Source organism: Leucoraja erinacea, chromosome 31 (genome assembly GCF_028641065.1).
Source record: "Leucoraja erinacea ecotype New England chromosome 31, Leri_hhj_1, whole genome shotgun sequence".
Classification (NCBI taxonomy): domain Eukaryota; kingdom Metazoa; phylum Chordata; class Chondrichthyes; order Rajiformes; family Rajidae; genus Leucoraja; species Leucoraja erinaceus.
In genome coordinates, this window is record NC_073407.1 from 22,993,065 (window position 1) to 23,013,864 (window position 20,800).

The window sequence follows — 20,800 nt, forward strand, 5'->3', positions numbered from 1 at the left end:
AAGCGCCTTTCACCGAAAAGGAACCCAACTATTTCCGATCGAGGTCCCCCTTTTCCTCTCGGTCCCGGGACATGTCCCTGGTCGGATGAAAGCTCTCTCAGACGGGGCTCGGGTCGCGGCGCGTTTGAAGAAGTGAAATTTCCAAGGGAATTGCATCTGGAGCCGCTGACTTGCACGTTAAAAGTCCTCCCCCCCCAGTCACACAGCGCTCCACTCCAGCCAACAATACACACCGGGAAGCCGCTGCCCCACTCACTCACTCCCTCCCGGGGGGTACCTGTGGCTAAAACTCGACCAGAAACCACACACGCACACACACCACACACGCACACACGCACACACACACACACACACACACACACACACACACACACACACACACACACACAGACACACACAGACACACACAGACACACACACACACACACACACACACACTCACACACACAGACACACACACACACACACACAGATACACACACACACACACACAGACACACACACACACACAGACACACACACATACACACACACACACACACACACACACACACACACACACACATACAGACACACACACACACACACACACACACACACACACACACACACACCGACACACACACACACACATACACACACACAGACACACACACACACAGACACATACACACACACACACACACAGACACATACACACACACACACACACACACAGCCACACACACTCGCTCTCACACATGACACACACTCTCTCACACACACACACACACACGCTCTCTCACACACAGAGTCCCACACACCGAAGTGTGAATCGTTTTTAAAGGCATAAGTACAACAATAATGAGGAAAAATAACAGAGACAAAGCAACAAACGGCACACTAATGAGAAACATCGCCCGCTCTCTCCGTCTCTCACTTGTCGCTCCGTCATGTGAGATTATATTTATTTCAATAAACGCAATAATGCAACTTTAGGGTGAGATTCGCCAGCCCGCCCCCCGGTTCAACACGGTGACCGAATGTTGCGTTGGAGTGTGTCACAGATTCCAACACCAGTCCAAACCACGTCTCGCTGACTTGCTCGGGGTACCTCGGGCCAGTCCGTGGAGGGATAAAAGTAAGGACTGATTGATTGATCAGTGTTACGAGAACCCTCTCAATGGGGACACCAGGAAGGTGGCGCTTTCGCTAGTGCGGGCTGATAAATTAGCATATTCTTGTTTACCCATCTCCGGTCCGTGCGTATTTGAGAGAGAGGAGGGGGGGGGGGGGGGGGCAAGAAAGGGGGTCGTGTCTTATTAAGAAAAAAGGTTCTGTGTAACGGGATCATTGTGTTTGAGGCGGTAGAAGAGGGAAGTCGTAAGCGAGAGAGAGAGAGGGGGAGAGCGAGAGAGAGTGGAAAGAGAGAGAGACACAGAGAGAAGGACACATAGAGAGAAGCAAGAGATTGTAATGAAGATGAAAGTTTGGAGTTTGCTGTCCACTCTCTGTATCTTAGCCCTGGCTATGGGGTCGGAGTGCGATGGGCAGAAGACTGCTCAGCCCCAGCGCTCCAAACGTGCGCTCCGTCTGGCTGTGGATCACCGCGCTGGCCCCGGCACCGACTCCACGGGCTCATGTGGCACCAGGGTTACCCGCGGCAAGCGAGCGGTGCCCCGGCCGCGCTCCGACCATCCGCTCCGGCAGCAGCAGCCGCCTTCCTATCAACAGCAGCAGCAGCAGCAGCCGCCGCAGTCACCGCCGCCGTCAGCCCGCGACCGCAACCCGGGAAAATTACTCTACTTCGCCGGCACCGGCAACCAGCTGCGACTTCGGACGACCACCGAGATCCCCCGGCAGCGGTTCACTCTGGAAGTGAGGGTGAAACCAGAAGGAGGGCAACGTTCGCCAGCTGTCATTGCAGGTAAGGTGCCAACTAGCCAACTAGCAAAGGTGAAGGAAGAAGCCACGCACAGAACCCCCCCCCCCCCAACTTCAAATCTCAGAGTAACTTTCTAATGTAAATAGTTATCACGGGGCGAGATCACACCGCGCTGAAGTTACTTTGCTCTACCTAGAATCGTTTTAATTTAATTGATCCCTCGTTTATTCTACGTGTGTGGAGCGAGATATTCCATTCAAAGCACAACGCACCACGCACAACTTTCAATTTGAATTATTTCAGCTAATTTAAAATATATTTGTGTTGGTGCCTCATGTTTAACCCTCAAAACGCTCTGTCGTTCTATAAGAGCACCCCCCCCCCCCCCCCCCCCCCCCCCCCCCCCCCCCCCCCGAAATTGCCCTGGTATCCACATCCTCGTGGGAAGGGGGTCGCTTGAGTAAATGTAAACACAAGTCTGAAGAAGGGTTTCGGCCCGAAACGTTGCCTATTTCCTTCGCTCCATAGATGCTGCCTCACCCGCTGAGTTTCTCCAGCACTTTTTTGTCAACCTTCGATTTTCCGGCATCTGCAGTTCTTTCTTAAATAATTATCTTAAAATGTCACTACACTTCTCGCTCACGGTCTCTCTCTCTCTGTCTCTCCCCCTCACCCCGTCTCAGCCCCGGCCAACCCCCTGCACCTTCTGCACAGCGACACACACTCAGTAGGTAACTGAGTACCGCTGCTCCCTTTAAGCTCCGGATTCTATGAATGGTTTGGAGTCGGAGATATGAGATTGCGAGCGAGGCGTGTCGTACTGCCGGCGGTTACAGTGAAAGTAATCGGCGCATTTGATCCCGGACCCAACCAACAGGGAGCGTAATCCCCCGGCCAACACAAAATAAAATCCCACAGGCGCGTACGCGGGGGAAAATGTTTTGCCTTGAATTAGTGGAAAGAAAACAAACCGTTTCTACCCTAGCCTACGGCAGCGGCTCGCTCCCGCTTCTAATGTTAGCGCCGAGGATATATCTCTCTCCCCCCTCTCTCTCTCGTCCAACACTTAATGTGTTTCTTTAAGAGCAATTTACTGAAATATGTCTAACCTAGATTTACAATCCACTTGCCTATAGCTCCTGATCACTATAGGACGGTGGTGGATAATACACCCCTTACACCCCCCCCCCCCCCCCCATTAGAAAATACTCTCATGTATACAACGTTTATTTGTTTACAAAAATAGCGAATAAAGTTTGACGTGTCTGTGGATGTTTATTTTTTGTGTGTGTGTGTGTGGGGGGGGGGAACGGGGGGTTAAAGAATGGAAATATATGCACATAATTGCGACATATTTTTACTGTACCTTTGGACTAACTTGCTAATCAGTCTATTTGCCGACTCATTTGGGAGGCTGGTGATCTTTGCAATGTTCTCATCGCCTGCTCTCAATGTGACAATATTGTTTATGTCTGCGCGCGTCCGATACTAGTGGAGATCTTGTTTTTTTTTCATTTCTCCTCTCATCATTCTTTCACTGGGTTTACCCTCTCCCTCTGCCTCTCTATCCCACTCTTCCCCTCTCTCTCTATCCCACTATCTCTCCCTTTCTATCCCACTCCCCCCTTCTCTCTCTCTCTGTTCCTCTCTACCCAATCCTCTCTCCCACTCTCTCTCCCACTCTTTCTCCCTCCCCCTCTCTCCCTCCCTCCCCCTTTCTCCCTCTTCCTCCCTCTCTATCCCACTCTCTCTCTCTCTCCTCTCTCTCTCCCTCCCTCTCTCTCTCTCTCTCCCTCCCCCTTTCCCTTTCTCTCTCTCGCCCCCGTGGCGGGGCGGAGAACCGCTAGGACTACACAAACAGCGGCATTCCGCAGGTCAAGCCTCCTTTCACACACAGATCCGTGGCATTTCCCTCGTGTTACTCCTCTCGCTCGCTCCCCTTGGTTCCAAGGCGTGTGTTGTGTGCACCAGTTGGCGTTCCCCGCTCCCATCGCGCTAACAACAGTCAACCTTAAAGCCAATCGTTTCGGCCGAGAGCAAAAAAAAAGGTTGGATGAAAAAAAAATGCACGGCATGATGTTCATGATGTCATGTCCCAAATAACAGTCCCGGCCCTTCCACAACACACGGCGATTAACACGTTCTGTGCAGATATCACGATTTAGATTCGTATTAGGTAGCAAGATAGGACGTTATTCCCCCTATTACAATTGAAAATGCCAAACTGTCCTTTGAACAGTCTGGTAGAGAAACTCTCCCTGCACCGGGTTTCAAAGCTTTTTTAAAAATTAATAAACTGAGCAGCAGCAGAATTATATTGACGTAGATTTTTATTGGGATTCGGGGCCATTGGTAAAACAACCCATGTTTTATTTTATTTTATTATTTTTTGGGGGGGGGGGGGGGGGGGGGGGGGTCTTGTGCAGGGGGGGAGACTGCAGATGCTGGTTTAAACCGAAGATAGGGAACCAAATGTTGCAGGTTTGTGTAGATTGGTCGGGAGAGGATTGCGAGAGCGGGGTTGGAGGGTTGACTTTTCGATCCTTTTGGTTTATTTCTGAAAGGGTTCGCTGGGAAGCGTTCAGACTTGAGCGCCGGGGAGAACCCAGACTGATCCTACACACGCCTATAGTGGGATGTGTTGACAAAACACGGACTCAGACATGGGGAGGGGACTTGCTACTGCGCCGAACGAGGGAGGGGAGGGGAGGGGGGAGGGGGATTTTAATACGAAATAGCACCCAGCTGCTTTTCTGTGAGGTCTGATGGGGTCGCGGTTTTATAACATTAGGGCAACACTTCTCCGGAGGTGTTTTAGACTAATTTTTTGATGAGTTTCATCAACAAATTAGTCTAAACACCTACGGAGAAGTGCTTCGGACTTCAGTCGGGTCTGGGGAATTCTGACACATTGGCTTGTGAGAAAATGTTGCTTCGAAGGGCCGGTGTTATGAAGGCAGCAAAAACACACAGTGGACGCACTTTCCACCGGGATGGGAACTTGCAGGCGGGGCGGCATGTAAACCGAGTTGTAGACACCTTCACCTCGAACGCAGAACCACATACATTGCCGTCAGGGAGTGGGGGGGTGGGGGGGGGGGGGGGGGGGGGGGGGGGGGAGGGGTAAGAGTGCGGGTCTCTTCTGGACAAGTGTGGATGTGTAACAATTTGACACCTAATTACACCGCCCAAAACAAAGTCGCTTCTCCAAATGGACGCAGGAGGGTCTCGACCCGAAACGTCCCCCATTCCTTCTCTCCAGAGACGCTGCCCTGTCCTGTCCTGTCGCGTTCCTCCAGCCTCTATCTTCCCTTTAAACCAGCACCTTCCTACACACACACACACACACACACACACGCGGGAGCTTCCTTTGCTCTGTGAACGCGTGTGCGAGAGAAAGATCGGGGCTGGACCGAGGGGAAACTGTCCATGGAAAACATAAACTTTCCGCGGCAAAAACGTAAACAATAACAGCGCTAGCGGTGGGTTGCGAGGTGGCAGACAAGAGTGCGTGTTGGGCAGCGCTCCCTTCTCTCCACACACGCCGCCTGACCCGCTGGGTTACTCCAGATTTGTTTTGTGTGTGTGTCTGAAAGGTTGGGACACAAGTCGGGTTGTGTTCCCGCACCTCCCGCCGCGGCTGCAACCTCAATGGGACGAACAGCACAGAGCGAACGCGTCTACCAGAGGCCCGGGAGGGAGAGGCCCCCTCACCCTCAACTCACTCTCTCTCTCTTCCCCTCCCTCCCTCTCTCCCTCCCTCCACCCCCCTCTCTCTTGCCTCTCCCTTTCTCCCCCCTCTCTCCCTCCCTCCTCCCCTCTCTCCCTCCCTCCCTCTTCTCTCTCCCTCCCCCTCCCTCCCTCCCCTCACTCCCTCTCCTTCCCCGCCCCCTCTCCCTCCTCTCCTCCTCCCTCCCTCCCTCCTCTCTCTCTCCCCTCCCTCCTCCCCCCCTCCCTCTCTTCCCTTCCCTCCCCCTCCCTCCCTCCCCCCTCTCTCCCCTCCACCCCTCCCTCCACCCCCTCTCTCTCCCTCCCTCCCCTCTCTCTATCTCTCTCTCCCCTCCTCCTACCTCCCTCCCCCTCTCTCCCTCCCTCCCTCTCTCCCTCCACCCACGGCTCCAGGGGCCCCACACACTGATCTCGGGCAGTGTGACTGAGTCCCTGACTCTCAGGCAGAAGCCGAGAGAGGGTCTCGCCCCGAACCGCCACCATTATTCCTTCCCTCCACAGATGCTGCTCTGACCCGCTGAGTTACTCCAGCATTTTGTGCACGTCTTTGACTTAAACCAGCCTCTGCAGTCCCTTCCTGCGCTCCAAGGCGGGGGGTTTGGCCGCGTCTGCACCGCAAGGAGAGAAGCGGGCACCTGCTCCTCGCCCAAGCTGCGGGTCCCGGGACCCGGGTCCACTCTGTCCGCTAGCGGGTTGCCGGCATCCCAGCCGCCGCTCATCTGTCCCAGCGGCCCGGCCGGCGGCGGCGACAGAGCCCGGGGATTCGTGTTTTGGTTTCGGTTTCTTACAACGCGGGAAATTCAAACACTTCGGCGCCGCAAAGGTTGCAGAGCGAAAAGAGCTGGAGTCAGATCCAGCCCCCGTCTCTCCTGGCTGATCTCCAGGGCGGCTGCCTGCGGGATATCCCGCTTGCTCTTTCAGACATGGTCCGTTTCACAGCCAGATCTTGCCCCTCTGGCGCTGCCCAAGTCCCATACAGTGAAGCCACCCGTACATCAGAAGCCCGCGCACTGAATGAATGAATGACAATAGACAATACGTGCAGGAGTAGGCCATTCGGCCCCTCGAGCCAGCGCCGCCATTCAATGTGATCATGGCTGATCATCCCCAATCAGTACCCCGTTCCTGCCTTCTCCCCATTTCCCCTGACTCCGCTATCTTTAAGAGCCCTATCTAGCTCTCTCTTGAAAGTATCCAGAGAACCTGCCCCCTGAGGCAGAGAATTCCACAGACTCACCACTCTCGGAGAGAAAAAGTGTTTCCTCGTCTCCGTTCTAAATGGCTTACTCCTTATTCTTAAACTGTGTGTTGCCCCTGATTCTGGACTCCCCCAACATCGAGAACATGTTTCCTGCCTCCAGCGTGTCCAAGCCCTGAACAATCTTATATGTTTCAATGAGAGGCCCTCTCATCCTTCTAAACTCCAGAGTGTACAAGCCCAGCGTCAGGCAGCATATCTGGAGGAGAGGAATAGGTGACGTTTGGGGACAGTCTGAAGAAGGATCTCGTCCAGAAACGATACATATTCTTTTACTCCAGAGATGTTGCCTGACCCGCTGAGTTGTTCCAGCTTTTCGTGTCTATCTTCGGTTTTAACCAGCATCTGCAGTACCTCCCGACACAACTAATTTGCCTGATTGTGCACTTACAGGAGATCCCATCGCATTCAGTATTTATTCCCGGCATATATGGATGTCATGTGAGGCTTTCACGGTCTCTGTGGTCAACTTGAACAGTAGCATGCTGGTTAAAATAATCAATTAGTACCCAAGGGGACTGCGCTAATGATCCAGAGATGTGACTTCAAAACTCCCCTGTGACAGCTGGGGAATTGAAATTCAGTCAGTTACTCGATAAGGGGAGAGAAGCTGCTGGCCTTATCCCTTCTGGTGTTTACCCAGTGCAGTGTGGCTGTCTATTAACCAGCCTCTAAAATACACCAGCAAGTTAAACACCAGTTCGTCCAGGGCCATAACTATTAGACTTATCTTGCAATGTCGTGAAAGAATATAAATTAAACATAACCAGCCAGGGTACCAAGAAAGACATACAGATGCGGGACCTTTATGAGGATGTTGCCAGGACTCGAGAACCTGAGCTATTGGGAGAGGTTGAAACATAGAAACATAGACACATAGAAAATAGGTGCAGGACTAGGCCATTCGGCCCTTCGAGCCTGCACCGCCATTCAGTATGATCATGGCTGATCATCCAACTCAGTATCCTGTACCTGACTTCTCTCCATACCCCCTGATCCCTTTAGCTACAAGGGCCACATCTAACTCCCTCTTAAATATAGCCAATGAACTGTGGCCTCAACTACATTCTGTGGCAGAGAATTCCAGAGATTCACCACTCTCTGTGTAAAAAAGTGTTTTTCTCATCTCAGTCCTAAAAGATTTCCCCTTTATCCTTAAACTATGACCCCTTGTTCTGGACTTCCCCAACATCGGGAACAATCTTCCTGCATCTAGCCTGTCCAACCCCTTAAGAATTTTGTAAGTTTCTATAAGATCCCCCCTCAATCTTCTACATTCTAGCGAGTACAAGCCGGCAAGGACTCTACTCCTTGGAGCGCAGGAGGAGAGGGGTGATCTTATAGAGGTGTGCAAAATCATGAGAGGAATGGATCGGGTAGATGCACAGTCTCTTGCCCAGAGTAGGGGAATCGAGAACCAGAGGACAAGGTGGGGGGAATCTGAGGGGTAACATTTTCACACAAAGGGTGATGAGTGCATGGAACGAGCTGGCAGAGGAAGACATGGAGGCAGGGACTATTGTAATGTTTAAGAAACAATTGGACAGGTACATGGATAGGACAGGTAGAGACGGATTTGGGCCAAACGCAGGCGGGCAGGAGTAATGTAGATGGGGTGGTGCGGACAAGTTTCCATGCTGTATGCCTCTATCTGATGTTTTAAACTCACATTATAAAGCTGTTCTAATGGGTCCACAATCTGGACGTAAACTGTCCAGTTACACCACTGTGTACTCATCCAGCACTTTTATGCAGACTGAACCCATGAAGCCAATTCCGAGCATCGGAGGACTAAGTTATGAAATAAAGTTTAAAAAAAAATCTTCCTCTTCGCCCTTGAAGGACAAAGGGATGCATTCAAAGTTGAAGAGAAGAGTGATGTTAAACTTGTACCTTGCTTATTAACACCTGAGATTTACTTGCAAGAATCAAAGTGTTTGTGGAGTCGATGCTAAAAGGGGTCACAACTGCATTTGATATATATCTATATATATATATGTATATTTATAATATATATCTGATGCAAACACTCACTCTTCTCACTGATATATGCTGATGTGCTAGGAAGCTGGCACAAGTCCCTGTCCTCACTGCTGCAGTTCTGAGAACTTGTTGTGAGATCTTGCCCTCTGCTGGTGTTCCTGTAGCAATGAAGTGGTGTCCTCCTCGCCCCATGGCTGCGATGTCAGGGAAGTTGGCAGCTAACGCCCACAGAGGGGCTATGACCAATTTGGGCCTCGCTGGAATTGATTGAAATATTTACACCCACTGTGGACATCATGCTAGGAAAGCATCTCACCAACAACACATTCAAGGACATACAGATGATAGACATACACTTGGGCCACGTGAAGTGATCGGCAAATACTTGGACTTCTCCAATTTCAGGTAGTCCCTGCTTTCTCCTCCCCTTGCCAGCTCTCCCACAGTCCACTGTCTCCGCCTCTTCCTTCCTTCCTCCTCCGTCCCCAAACCAGTCTGAAGAAGGGTCTCGACCCGAAATGTCACCTTTTCCTTCGCTCCATAGATGCTGCTGCACCCGCTGAGTTTCTCCAGCATTTTTGTCTACCGCCAAATACTTGGAGGTCTGATGAGCATTGACTCTGACTTTATCAAACAGTTAAACAGGTGCATGGATCGGACAGGTTTGGAGGGATATGGGCCAAATGCTGGCAGGTGGGACTGGTGTAGCTGGGACATGTTGGCTGGTGTGGGCAAGTTGGGCTGAAGGGCCTGTTTCCACAAAGTGTCAATGTTAGGTTAGAGTCGGTAATGGGAGTGGAAAAGTTGAGACGGTTGTTGTCACGCCTGCAGTTCCAAATGAAAAGATGTAAAGAGGGCTGAAGGCCCATCCGGGGGAGTCCATTGTGGGCTCCACCTATCCTTGGTCATCATTGTGTTTTTGCATATCTTTCATTCCTTGTCCCATGTACCCTCCATATCTCTCGTTCCCCTTTCCCCGGCTCTCAGTCTGAAAAAGGGTCTCGACATCACCTATTCCTTTTCTCCGGAGATGCTGCCTGCCCCGCTGAGTTACTCCAACATTCCGTGTCTCTTTGTGGGCCGAAGGGCCTGTTTCTGTGCTGTTTCTCAAAACTAGACAATGCCTGCAATGTTTTATCTCCATGAAAGGTCATGAAAGCTTGCAGCCCATCACACTGCAAACAAAGCCTATTTATCAGGCAACCAAATCATCCTACCACAACCAGAGAGCAGTGCTGAACTACTAAGTAGCTCACTGGTGACCTCGGACTATCCTTGATGGGACTTTGCTGGTTTTACCTTGTACTGAACGTTATTCCCTTATCGTGTGTCTGTGCACTGCAAATGGCTCGATTGTAATCATGTATTGTCTTTCCGCTGACTGGATAGCACACAACAAAAGCTCTTCACTGTAAGCTTGGCGCTCATGACAATGAACTGTGCAGTACTGGAATGTTTGCAAAGGCTAGAGAAAATGCTCATTGGGTACTTAGAAACATAGAAACATTCGGCCCTTCGAGCCTGCGCCGCCATTCAATATGATCATGGCTGATCATCCAACTCAGTATCCTGTACCTGCCTTCTCTCCATACCCCCTGATCCCTTTAGCCACAAGGGCCACATCTAACTCCCTCTTAAATATAGCCAATGAACTGGCCTTAACTACCTTCTGTGGCAGAGAGTTCCAGAGATTTACCACTCTCTGAGACGTGGTCATGGCAAATAACATCACACACATGAAAACATTCATCTGTTTACCACATTGTTATGTTGAATATGATAATAGTGATGTCAAAGTTAGCTCGTAAACAGTATCGGTGGTCTGGAAGGAGGCTGTTTGGCATTGTTAGTGGCGACGAGGATGAAGGAGAAATTGTGTCCTCCCTTTCTCATAGACAACACGCAAGCAACCGCTCGCAACCAACATGCGTCACAGCGTGTCCGCTGTGCGTCCGCCCGGGCCTTGAAGTCCACCACACCCAACAGCTGTGAAGTTGGTCGTGGTCTCTCCACCAGAACGCACCACCATCGGATCCGTGAGATGGAAGAGAGGGTCAAGGAGCTGGCAAAACCACAAACACAACAATGTGTTCATTGATCAAAGCTCCACAGGGGAACAGAAGCAGAAGCAACCGCGCTTCACGCAAAGACCAGGGTCCAACACAGATTCCGTAAACCAACCGGAGACAGCGGGTGACAATGTGGCGGAAGTGCGGCAACGTGTTGAAGCGCACAACACGTACGTATTCTTCCAAGCGGTAAAGGTAACTTACTGCCAGAACATCCATCGTCTTTTTACACAGAGAGTGGTGAATCTGTGGAATTCTCTGCCACAGAAGGTTATTGAGGCCACAGTTCATTGGCTGGATTTAAGAGGGAGTTAGATGTGGCCCTTGTGGCTAAAGGGATCAGGGGGTACGGAGAGAAGGCAGGTATGGGATATTGATTTGGATGATCAGCCACAATCATATTGAATGGCGGTGCAGGCTCGAAGGGCCGAATGGCCTACTTCTGCACCTATTTTCTATGTTTCTATGTCTATGTCTCACCCAGCTGAGAGCCAAGATTGTGGGCTTGACCTATCAAGGACACAGAGGATGCGCCTGTGAGAGGAATACTCCAACCATCTGCTTAACCATGGCTACATCCTTGACTCCAGCATCTTTAATTCCACTGTAGCCAACTTGCAGTCCAATTTCACAATCATTCCTCACTGACAATTAGCTGCGAAGGCCAAAAACACATCAAGGCTCCAGGAATAGATGGCTTCCCTGCAAACGTTCTGATGCAGAATGCAGAGGAGCTTCAATTACAAATGTACTGTGTTATTTACCAGGTCTGGGGAACTGAGGAATGCCATAATTGTGACCCATCTTCAAGAGAGGAGAATTTTGGGTGTTGTTTACAGAGAGGTTACAGTTTACAAAACTTACAAAATTCTTAAGGGGTTGGACAGGCTGGATGCAGAAAGATTGTTCCCGATGTTGGGGAAGTCCAGAACTAGGGGTCACAGTTTAAGGATAAGGGGGAAATCTTTTAGGACCAAGATGAGAAAAAACATTTTTCACACAGAGAGTGGTGAATCTCTGGAATTCTCTGCCACAGAAGGTTGTTGAGGCCAGTTCATTGGCTGGATTTAAGAGGGAGTTAGATGTGGCCAGTGTTGCCGAATGGCGGTGCAGGCTCGAAGGGCAGAATGGCCTACTCCTGCACCTATTTTCTATGTTTCTATGTTTAGTTTATTGTCACGTGTACCGATGAACAGAGCCTTCTCTCTGCTACAAGGAAAGTCTTTGTGCACACTAACCTGCGTTTGTAGACTGATGTGTTTTGAACAGCCAAGATTGAATGGCAGAGTAGGCATAATGGACCGAAGGGCATAATTCAGCTCCAAGAACTTACGGACGTAAGATTTCAAGCATTTTTGAATGAGGAAAAAACATATCCTCCTTCTGGTACCTTTCCAAACTCTCACTCTCTGAAGTAAGTCACATCATCAAATGCATTATTTTGTTACTCTAGTACAGTTCCTCTCATTTGCTCGTCAACATAGCTAAATTAATTTAAATCTTGAATTAGCATTCGGAAAAAAACCCCAATCCTGTCTATTTTTGTTACATTGATGTGGGTCGGGCAAAGATCACATTGAAAGGGTGTCACAAGTTAACAGCTCCATGAAACAGTTTTATGAGTGGGTGAAAACTTAATGTGACATCTAAAAGTGTGGGTTTATTATTGTAAGACATTCGCTGTTGATTGTTAAGATATTTTTAACTTCCCCATTGCGGTCCGCGTGTGGTTTAATGTTTGTTTAAAGATAAAACGATTTATATTTTATTGTGGCGCCGTTGCTGTGGAAATATTTATTGTAAATATACTTTCTTCATAGTCCCAAATGGTGATGGAGTAGTTTAGTACTGATGCTTCTTAGTTTAGTTTAAAGATACAGCGCGGGAAACAGGCCCTTCGGCCCAACGGGTCCGTGCCGACCAGCGATCCCCGCACATTAACACTATCCCTCACCCACTAGGGACGATTTTAACATTTACCAAGCCAATTAACCTACAAACCTGTACGTCTTTGGAGTGTGGGAGGAAACCGAAGATCTCGGAGAAAACCCACTCGGATCACGGGGAGAACAGACGAACTCCGTACAGACAGCACCCGTAGTCAGGATCGAACCCGGGCCTCTGGCGCTGCATTCGCTGTAAGGCAGCAACTCTACCGCTGGATAAGTGAATGAGAGCTGTCTAGGAAGGAACTGCAGTTGATGGCTCACACCGAAGAGAGGCACAAAATGCTGGAGTAACTCAGCGGGACAGGCAGCATCTCTGGAGAGAAGGAACGGGTGATGTTCCGGGTCAGAGGTTTAGTTTAGTTTATTGTCACATGTACTGAGGTACAGTGAAAAGCTTTTGTTGCGTGCTGTCCTGTCAGCCGAAAGACAACACTTGATTACAATCGATCCATTTGCAATGAATAGATACATGATAAGGGAAATAACATTTAGCGCAAGGTGAATCCTTGTGGAGTCTGTGGAATTCTCTGCCTCAGAGGGTGGTGGAGGCAGGTTCTCTGGATGCTTTCATAAGAGAGGGCTCTTAAAAATAGCGGAGTCAGGGGATATGGGGAGAAGGCAGGAATTGGGTACTGATTGGGGATGATCAGCCATGATCACATTGAATGGCGGTGCTGGCTCGAAGGGCCAAATGGCCTACTCCTGCACCTATTGTCTATTGTCTATTGCCTATTAAGCCAGCAAAGTCTGATCAAGGATAGTCCTAGGGTCATCAACGAGGTTGGTAGTAGCTCTTTGGTTGTGGTAGGATGATTCAGTTGCCTGATAATATCTGGTGACGAAGTGTCTCGACCCGAAGCGTCACCCATTCCTTCTCTCTGGTGAACGAGGGAGACAGGATGAGCAGGGTATGTTGAATGGGTGGGATGAATTAGCAGTGGAGGAGGTTGGCTTGGAATGCCGCATCCCAGGACAAGGCAGCTGTCTAACCAGCCTGCCTCCATGTTATGAAATCCATGTAATCTCCCAATGCAGAGGAGGGGATGCTCGTTTTTGGAATGCAATCAATCACCGTCAATGCTACGAATTAGTTTTTATCTCCTGTTTTGCTAAAAGAGAAGATAAAAACTGAAGTCTGCAGAGAGTAAACCTTCCTTAATGGTTCAAGTATATCCGAGCAGAACGCTGATTCAGAGGCAGATCCTTAATCACGGCTGCAGGAACTGAAATCATCAAAAGGTTTTTCCCAACATCATGCTATCTTATCTTTGCCTCCAATGTTCAGTCACTTAGCAAAGTTTTTTTTTCCTTTCAGCTTTTTACCTCGAACAAGTTTTTAAAATAGAAACTGAGTCCGGTGAGAATGACTGGCTGATTAAGTTCATATTCTTTTAAATTCTCCTCAGATGGACAGGGGATAAATCGGCTTTCTCTAATGACTTCAAGAAATGTCATTAAAATACATTCGGAAGTATGAGTATGAGCTTAGCTTATTGTCACGTGCATCAAGGTAAAGTGAAAAGCTTAAAAGCCCTGTCCCACGGTACGAGTTCATTCCAAGAGCTCTCCCGAGTTTGCCCTGATTCGAACTCGGAGATTTACGGTAATGGCCGCTCGTCGGACCTCGGGGCTCTCGTGGACATTTTTCATCATGTTGAAAAATCTTCACGAGTCTTCCCGTGCTTACCTGCCGTTAGCGAGTCTTCCCGAGTACCTGCCATTAGCGTTACGAGCCGGTAAGCGTCATCCCCGAGATCCGACGTACCCGCTACGTTCATTCTCCGTGCTTACCACGAGTTTGATTTTTTTTTAAACTCGGGAGAGCTCTTGGAATGAACTCGTACCGTGGGACAGGGCTATTATGTTTCGTGTTAAGGAAGTTTAATGCAACATATCACACAAAGGTTGGTGGGCAGGTGGAACAAGCTGCCAGTGGAGGTAGTTGAGGCAGGGACTATCCCAACGTTTAAGAAACAGTTGGACAGGTACATGGATAGGACAGGTTTGGAGGGATATGGGCCAAATGCCGGCAGGTGGGACTAGTGTAGCTGGGACATGTTGGTCAGTGTGGGCTGAAGGGCCTGTTTCCATGCTGTATCACTCTATCACTCTACTCCGCAGTCTAATCTGCAGGCTTTCATTATTTGTCCTTGCGTCTCCATCAGCATGGAGCAGGATCTCTCAACACTCAGGTGGATTGGTTCCCCCGGGTGCTTCCTTTATCCTTTCAAAAACAATGCACCGGTGCACTTACACGCACACACACACACACACACATCTACTCATTCTTCCTCGGGCAATTTTCCTGCCCTCCTGTCCATTGGAGGTGGTGTCAGAGTAATCGCTTTCATGGACAACTGACTCACGCGAAGATGCGCGGAATGGAAATAAAAGATCAGTGGAACCTCTGCACCTTAAGCAGCTGGTAACGGCATGACGGCATCTTTTATGCATGTCAGACCCATGTGGCCGCTCTGCCGAGTGTTGGCATTACACATGTGTGGAAATCAGCCCGCACTCATTTGTAAGCTCTCAAAGTAATTTGTTTCAGAGTCTGCCACTATGTCTGTTATGAATCCAACTATTTATACTATCTAGGTCAAGCAAACTACAATGATATCACAACTGAGAAAACAGGTTATTTATAGCGATGACATATTCCACACAGGAGGTGGCACCTATGTGCGTGTGTTACTATGTGCTTCTTTTGGACAAGTGATATCAGACTTTACTGCACCAGTGGGACGAGTTCACTGTTGGCGACCAGCTGACCAGATTTCCAGACAGAGGTTTCGATGCCTACTCTTTTTCCAGTATTAAATCTCCTGTGATAGATACACAATGCTGGAGTAACTCAGCGGGACAGGCAACATCTCTGGAGAGAAGGAATGGGTGATGTTTCAGGTTGAGACCCTTCTTCAGGCAACACTGGGAGGAGGGAACATGAGCCACTGTTCATAAGGTCATAGGTGATAGGAGCAGAATTAGGCCACTCGGCCCATTAAGTCTACTCCGCCATTCAACCGTGGCTGATCGATCTTTCCCTCTCAACCCCATTCCCCTGCCTTCTCCCCATAGCCCCTGACACTGATCCTGGTCCTGATCACACAGAGGGTGATATTCGTCAGAAAAGTTTGTGAGAGAGAGAGAGAGAGAGAGAGAGTGTGTGAGTGTGAGAGTGTGTGTGTGTGTCTGTCTGTGTGTGCGAGAAAGAGTGTGAGTGTGTGCGTGTGAGAGTGAGAGAGTGTGTGTGTGTGTGTGTGTGAGTGTGTGAGTGTGTGTGTGAGTGTGTGTGTGAGTGTGAGTGTGAGAGTGTGTGTGTGAGTGAGTGTGTGAGCGTGTGTGAGTGTGTGTGCGAGTGTGTGTGTGTGAGAGAGTGTGTGTGAGTGTGTGTGAGAGTGTGTGTGTGAGTGTGTGTGTGTGAGTGTGAGTGTGTGAGTGTGAGTGTGTGTGTGAGTGTGAGTGTGAGTGTGTGTGTGTGAGTGTGTGTGTGTGAGTGTGTGGGTGAGTGTGAGTGTGTGTGTGACTGTGAGTGTGTGAGTGTGTGACTGCCTCCCCCCCTCACCATGGCTGAATAATCCCACCATAGAGCCCAGTGTGAGCAACTGAAGTAGCTCAATGAATGGGTGTCCAGCCTCTATCTTTCATACAGAGTCCAGCTGCAATCAGTCCCTTAAAACAAAGAGGGTGAGAAAATTGGAACAAGGAAGAAGTTGACTCATTAAATGCCACGGGATTTATTCTTGAAAGCTGTATTTAGACGTTCTGGTGATCATCAAAGACACACAGAGGAATGTTTGTTTTTTCTATGTAATGGTCTCTCGATGAAAAACATTTAAACAAATGTTGGTGCCATATGCACCACCAGGCCCCCTCAATTCCCCACTGTTGCTTAACTCTTAGAAAGCTGGAAACGTGCATTATTTTCTTACAAATGGCCAAAAGCTCCGCTGTTGGACATTGTACAATTTCTATAGCAAAAATGCTAGCCACATGTTTCAAGGTATGTCTTTTAAAATGAGCTCAGCGCAAATTGTTTTTGAATTAGCTGGCAAAGATGATACGGTGACACAGCAGTAGAGTTGCTGCCTCACAGCGCTAGGGACCCGGGTTCGATCCCGACTACGGGTGGTTGTCTGTACGGAGTTTGTACGTTCTCCCTGTGACCTGCGTGGGTTTTCTCCGAGAACTCCCACACTCCAAAGACGTGCAGGTTCGCAGGTTAATTGGCTTGGTATACATGTAAAGATTGTCGCTAGTGTCGGACTGTGTTAATGTGCGGGGGGTCGCTGGTCGGTGCGGGCTCGGTGGGCCGAGGGGCCTTGTTTTTCATAGCAAAAGGATTTGAGTATAGGAGCAGGGGGGTTCTACTGCAGTTGTACAGGGTCTTGGTGAGACCACACCTGGAGTATTGCGTACAGTTTTGGTCTCCTAATCTGAGGAAAGACATTCTTGCCATAGAGGGAGTACAGAGAAGGTTCACCAGACTGATTCCTGGGATGTCAGGACTTTCATACAAAGAAAGACTGGATGGACTCGGCTTGTACTCGCTAGAATTTAGAAGATTAAGGGGGGATCTTATAGAAACTTACAAAATTCTTAAGGGGTTGGACAGGCTAGATGCAGGAAGGTTGTTCCCGATGTTGGGGAAGTCCAGAACAAGGGGTCACAGTTTAAGGATAAGGGGGAAATCTTTTAGGACCGAGAAGAGGAAAACATTTTTCACACAGAGAATGGTGAATCTGTGGAATTATCTGCTACAGAAGGTAATTGAGGCCAGTTCATTGGCTATATTTAAGAGGGAGTTAGATGTGGCCCTTGTGGCTAAAGGGGATTAGGGGGTATGGAGAGAAGGCAGGTACAGGATACTGAGTTGGATGATCAGCCGTGATCATATTGAATGGCGGTGCAGGCTCGAAGGGCCGAATGGCCTACTCCTGCACCTATTTTCTATGTTTCTATGTTTTGCGCTGTGTGTCTCGCAACTAGACAAAGCATTGGTGCGGATCTGAGAGGAAGGAAGAATTGTTAATGGTGAAAGCCGTGACTTTATGAGGAAGTTCCAGCTCCTTGCGAACGATGCCTTCTAGCCGCAAATCTATCCGTTTAAACTTCCCGAGATAGTGCAACAATTATTGTCACTGCAGTGTTTACATGGGCTGGTGAAGCTGCTGGAAAGCGTTTTACACAGTGTAAAATGATGGAGTGGCACTGGTTTACAGGCTGCAGACAATCTATTTCATTTGTAATCGCCAGTCTTGTTTGGTCTTCACATTTATTTGCGGTGTTTGACAAACACTGTCTCAACTCCATTGACTGATTCTGGAATTCACAAGCAAATCTAGCACGTCTGAAGCTAAAGTAAGTATTTTCCACCTGTACTACATGAAGTCACTCCTTACAGTCTGCCAAGAACAGTCAGTAAAACGCTGAATTGTTTTTTTGTAGTGGAAGCTATAAAACGCAACGGGGTGCAATTAGTAGAGCATACTTAGTAAAGAATTGGGGTGGAAGTGCACCCATTCCTAGGTCATTACAAGTGGACACAGTGCGTTGAAATGGCTTTGTGCCGCATGTGTGGGGAAAAGCATGTCGGGTACCACTCTGGTGAGAGAGGTGTTGTTCCCATGTTGTATGTCTGAAGGAAGGATGGCGTGCTGAAAGAACACAATGTTATTTCGTGAAAGTGCTGCCGTTTTAACACTAACTTGACCGTTAGTTTAGTTTCGACATACAGCGCGGAAACAGGCCCTCCTGCCCACTGAGTCCGTGCCGACCAGCGATCACCCGGTACACTTACACTAACCTACACACACACACACACACACACACACACTAGTGGGACAATTTACAATTTTTACCGAAGCCAATTAACCTACGAACCTGTACGTCTTTGGAGTGTGGGAAGAAACCGGAGCACCCGGAGAAAACCCACGCAGGTCACGGGAGGGGGAACGTACAAACTCCGTACAGACAGCACCCATAGTCGGGATCAAACCCAGGTCCCTGGTGCTGTAAGGCAGCAACTCTATTAATGCACCACTGTGCTGTATTTTAATGATGTGTTGAACAAGCAGAGGACTGCCATCAATGATGTTCAAAGCTATCAAGAACTAATACACAAAAGGACACAAAGTGCTGGAGTAACTTAGCGGGTCAGGCAGCCACAATGCATTAGAACAAGATATCTGCGTGTGCCCTAGTATGTTCCAAGCGTTGCAGCTGGATTCACTGGAGGTGGTCTTGGCCGAGCATCCTGGACAATACAGCCCCCCCCCCCCCACTCCATGACACACGGGCCAACCTGAGGAGCACCTTCAGCAACAGACGGGTTCCACCAAGATGCAGCACAGAACGCCACAGGAGATACTCCTTCCCTGTGGCTATCAAACTGGACAAGTCCTCCCCCTTCTGTGGTGGGTTAGATAGAAAGGGGGTGGAGATGGGAAGATGTGGCCAGTGGTGGGATCCCGCTGGAGGTGGCGAAAATGTCTGAGGATTATGTGTTGTCTGTGATGGCTCATGGGGTGAAAGGTGAGGACAAGTTACAACTGGGGGAGGGGGAGCGAGAGCGGACCTGCGGGATATAGAGAAGACACGAGTGAGGACCTCATCTATGATGGAGGAGGGGAAGCCCCCTGCCCTCCATTCCCTAAAGAATGAGGCCATGTCCTGGTATGGAACACCTTATCTTGGTTGCAGACAGAGGAATTGGGAGTTGGGGACAGTCTTTAGAGGAGGCAGGGTTGGAAGAAGTGTAGGCTGGATAGCTGTGGGAGGCAGTGGTTTATTGGAGGTAGATGGGAGGTCAGTACTGTGCTGGTGGGACAGTCAGTTGACGTTCGATGTTAAGAATCATTGACAAAATAGACACGTGTGTGAAGAATTAGTAGGCAGTCAGTCATCTTGCAAATGCATCCAATGGCATGATATAATGATTTTTACATTAAAAATAATTGAATCTAACTCCAATCCAGTTGGCAACCAGCAGGACTGGTTGCGTTATCTACGTCAATGCTGTCAGCCGGCATCCTACCGAGTGGATGAGGTTAACACAAAATATGACTTTTGTGGATTTTATTTATTGCCGGCAGAGATTCCTGGCAGCACTTTCCGTTTTTATCCTTCATCAGAAGGGCGTGTTTGCATTGCAAGTTTAACAACGCTGCAAGTCCTTCCCCAACTCAAAGTCTACATTAGCAACCTACGCTTCACCACGTGACCAGAGATGTGGGAGAACGCAAGTGCCTCCACAGTAGGAGCATGAAGAGGTGCCTTGAGCCTTTTCATTGAGGCAGCGAGATCCAGAATTTCATTTTGTTTCCCAGGTTTTACATAGAAACATAGAAACATTGAAAATAGGTGCAGGAGAAGGCCATTCGGCCCTTCGTGCCAGCACCGCCATTAATTGTGATCATGGCTGATCGTCCCCAATCAATAACCCATGCCTGCCTCCTCCCCATATCCCTTGATTCCACTAGCCCCAAGAGCTCTATCTAACTCCATACTGTTTTTCTCCTGTATGTCTGTGTTCTCAAAACACATTAATATTCTTTACACTGGAGTCCTATTAATCTCAAGCGCTTTTGATATCACTCATTATTATACTCTGGAGGAACTGTTACAATAGAACATAGAACGATACAGATAGACACAAAGATCTGGAGTAACTCAACGGGACGGTCAGCATCTCTGGAGAGAAGGAATGGGGGACTTGCTTTCCCTCTCCCCCCCCACCCCCCCCCCCCCCTTCTCCTCCCAGTACTCCGACCAGTCTTACTGTCTCCCACTCCGTTTTATCTCCGTTGGCTTTGTTGTTACCTTCTCCCAACTAACAATGATCTATTCTACATTTTCCTCGATCTCCATTCCCTTTGTCCTGTTTTCACACCTTACACTTCCTTATCTATACACTTCCTTAACTATGTACCGCCCACTCCCCTGACAT

General features: G+C 49.1%; 1 protein-coding gene across 1 annotated transcript in view; it reads left to right on the forward strand.

Moving 5' to 3' along the window:
* Positions 1-1,324: 1,324 nt before the first annotated feature.
* Positions 1,325-20,800, forward strand: part of LOC129711801 (pappalysin-1-like) — a 241,752-nt gene continuing 222,276 nt past the window's right edge. The window contains exon 1 of the mRNA XM_055659738.1: positions 1,325-1,906. Within this exon, the coding sequence (XP_055515713.1) occupies positions 1,456-1,906 (451 nt within the window). The 5' untranslated portion in view covers positions 1,325-1,455. The remainder of the gene's footprint in view (positions 1,907-20,800) is intronic.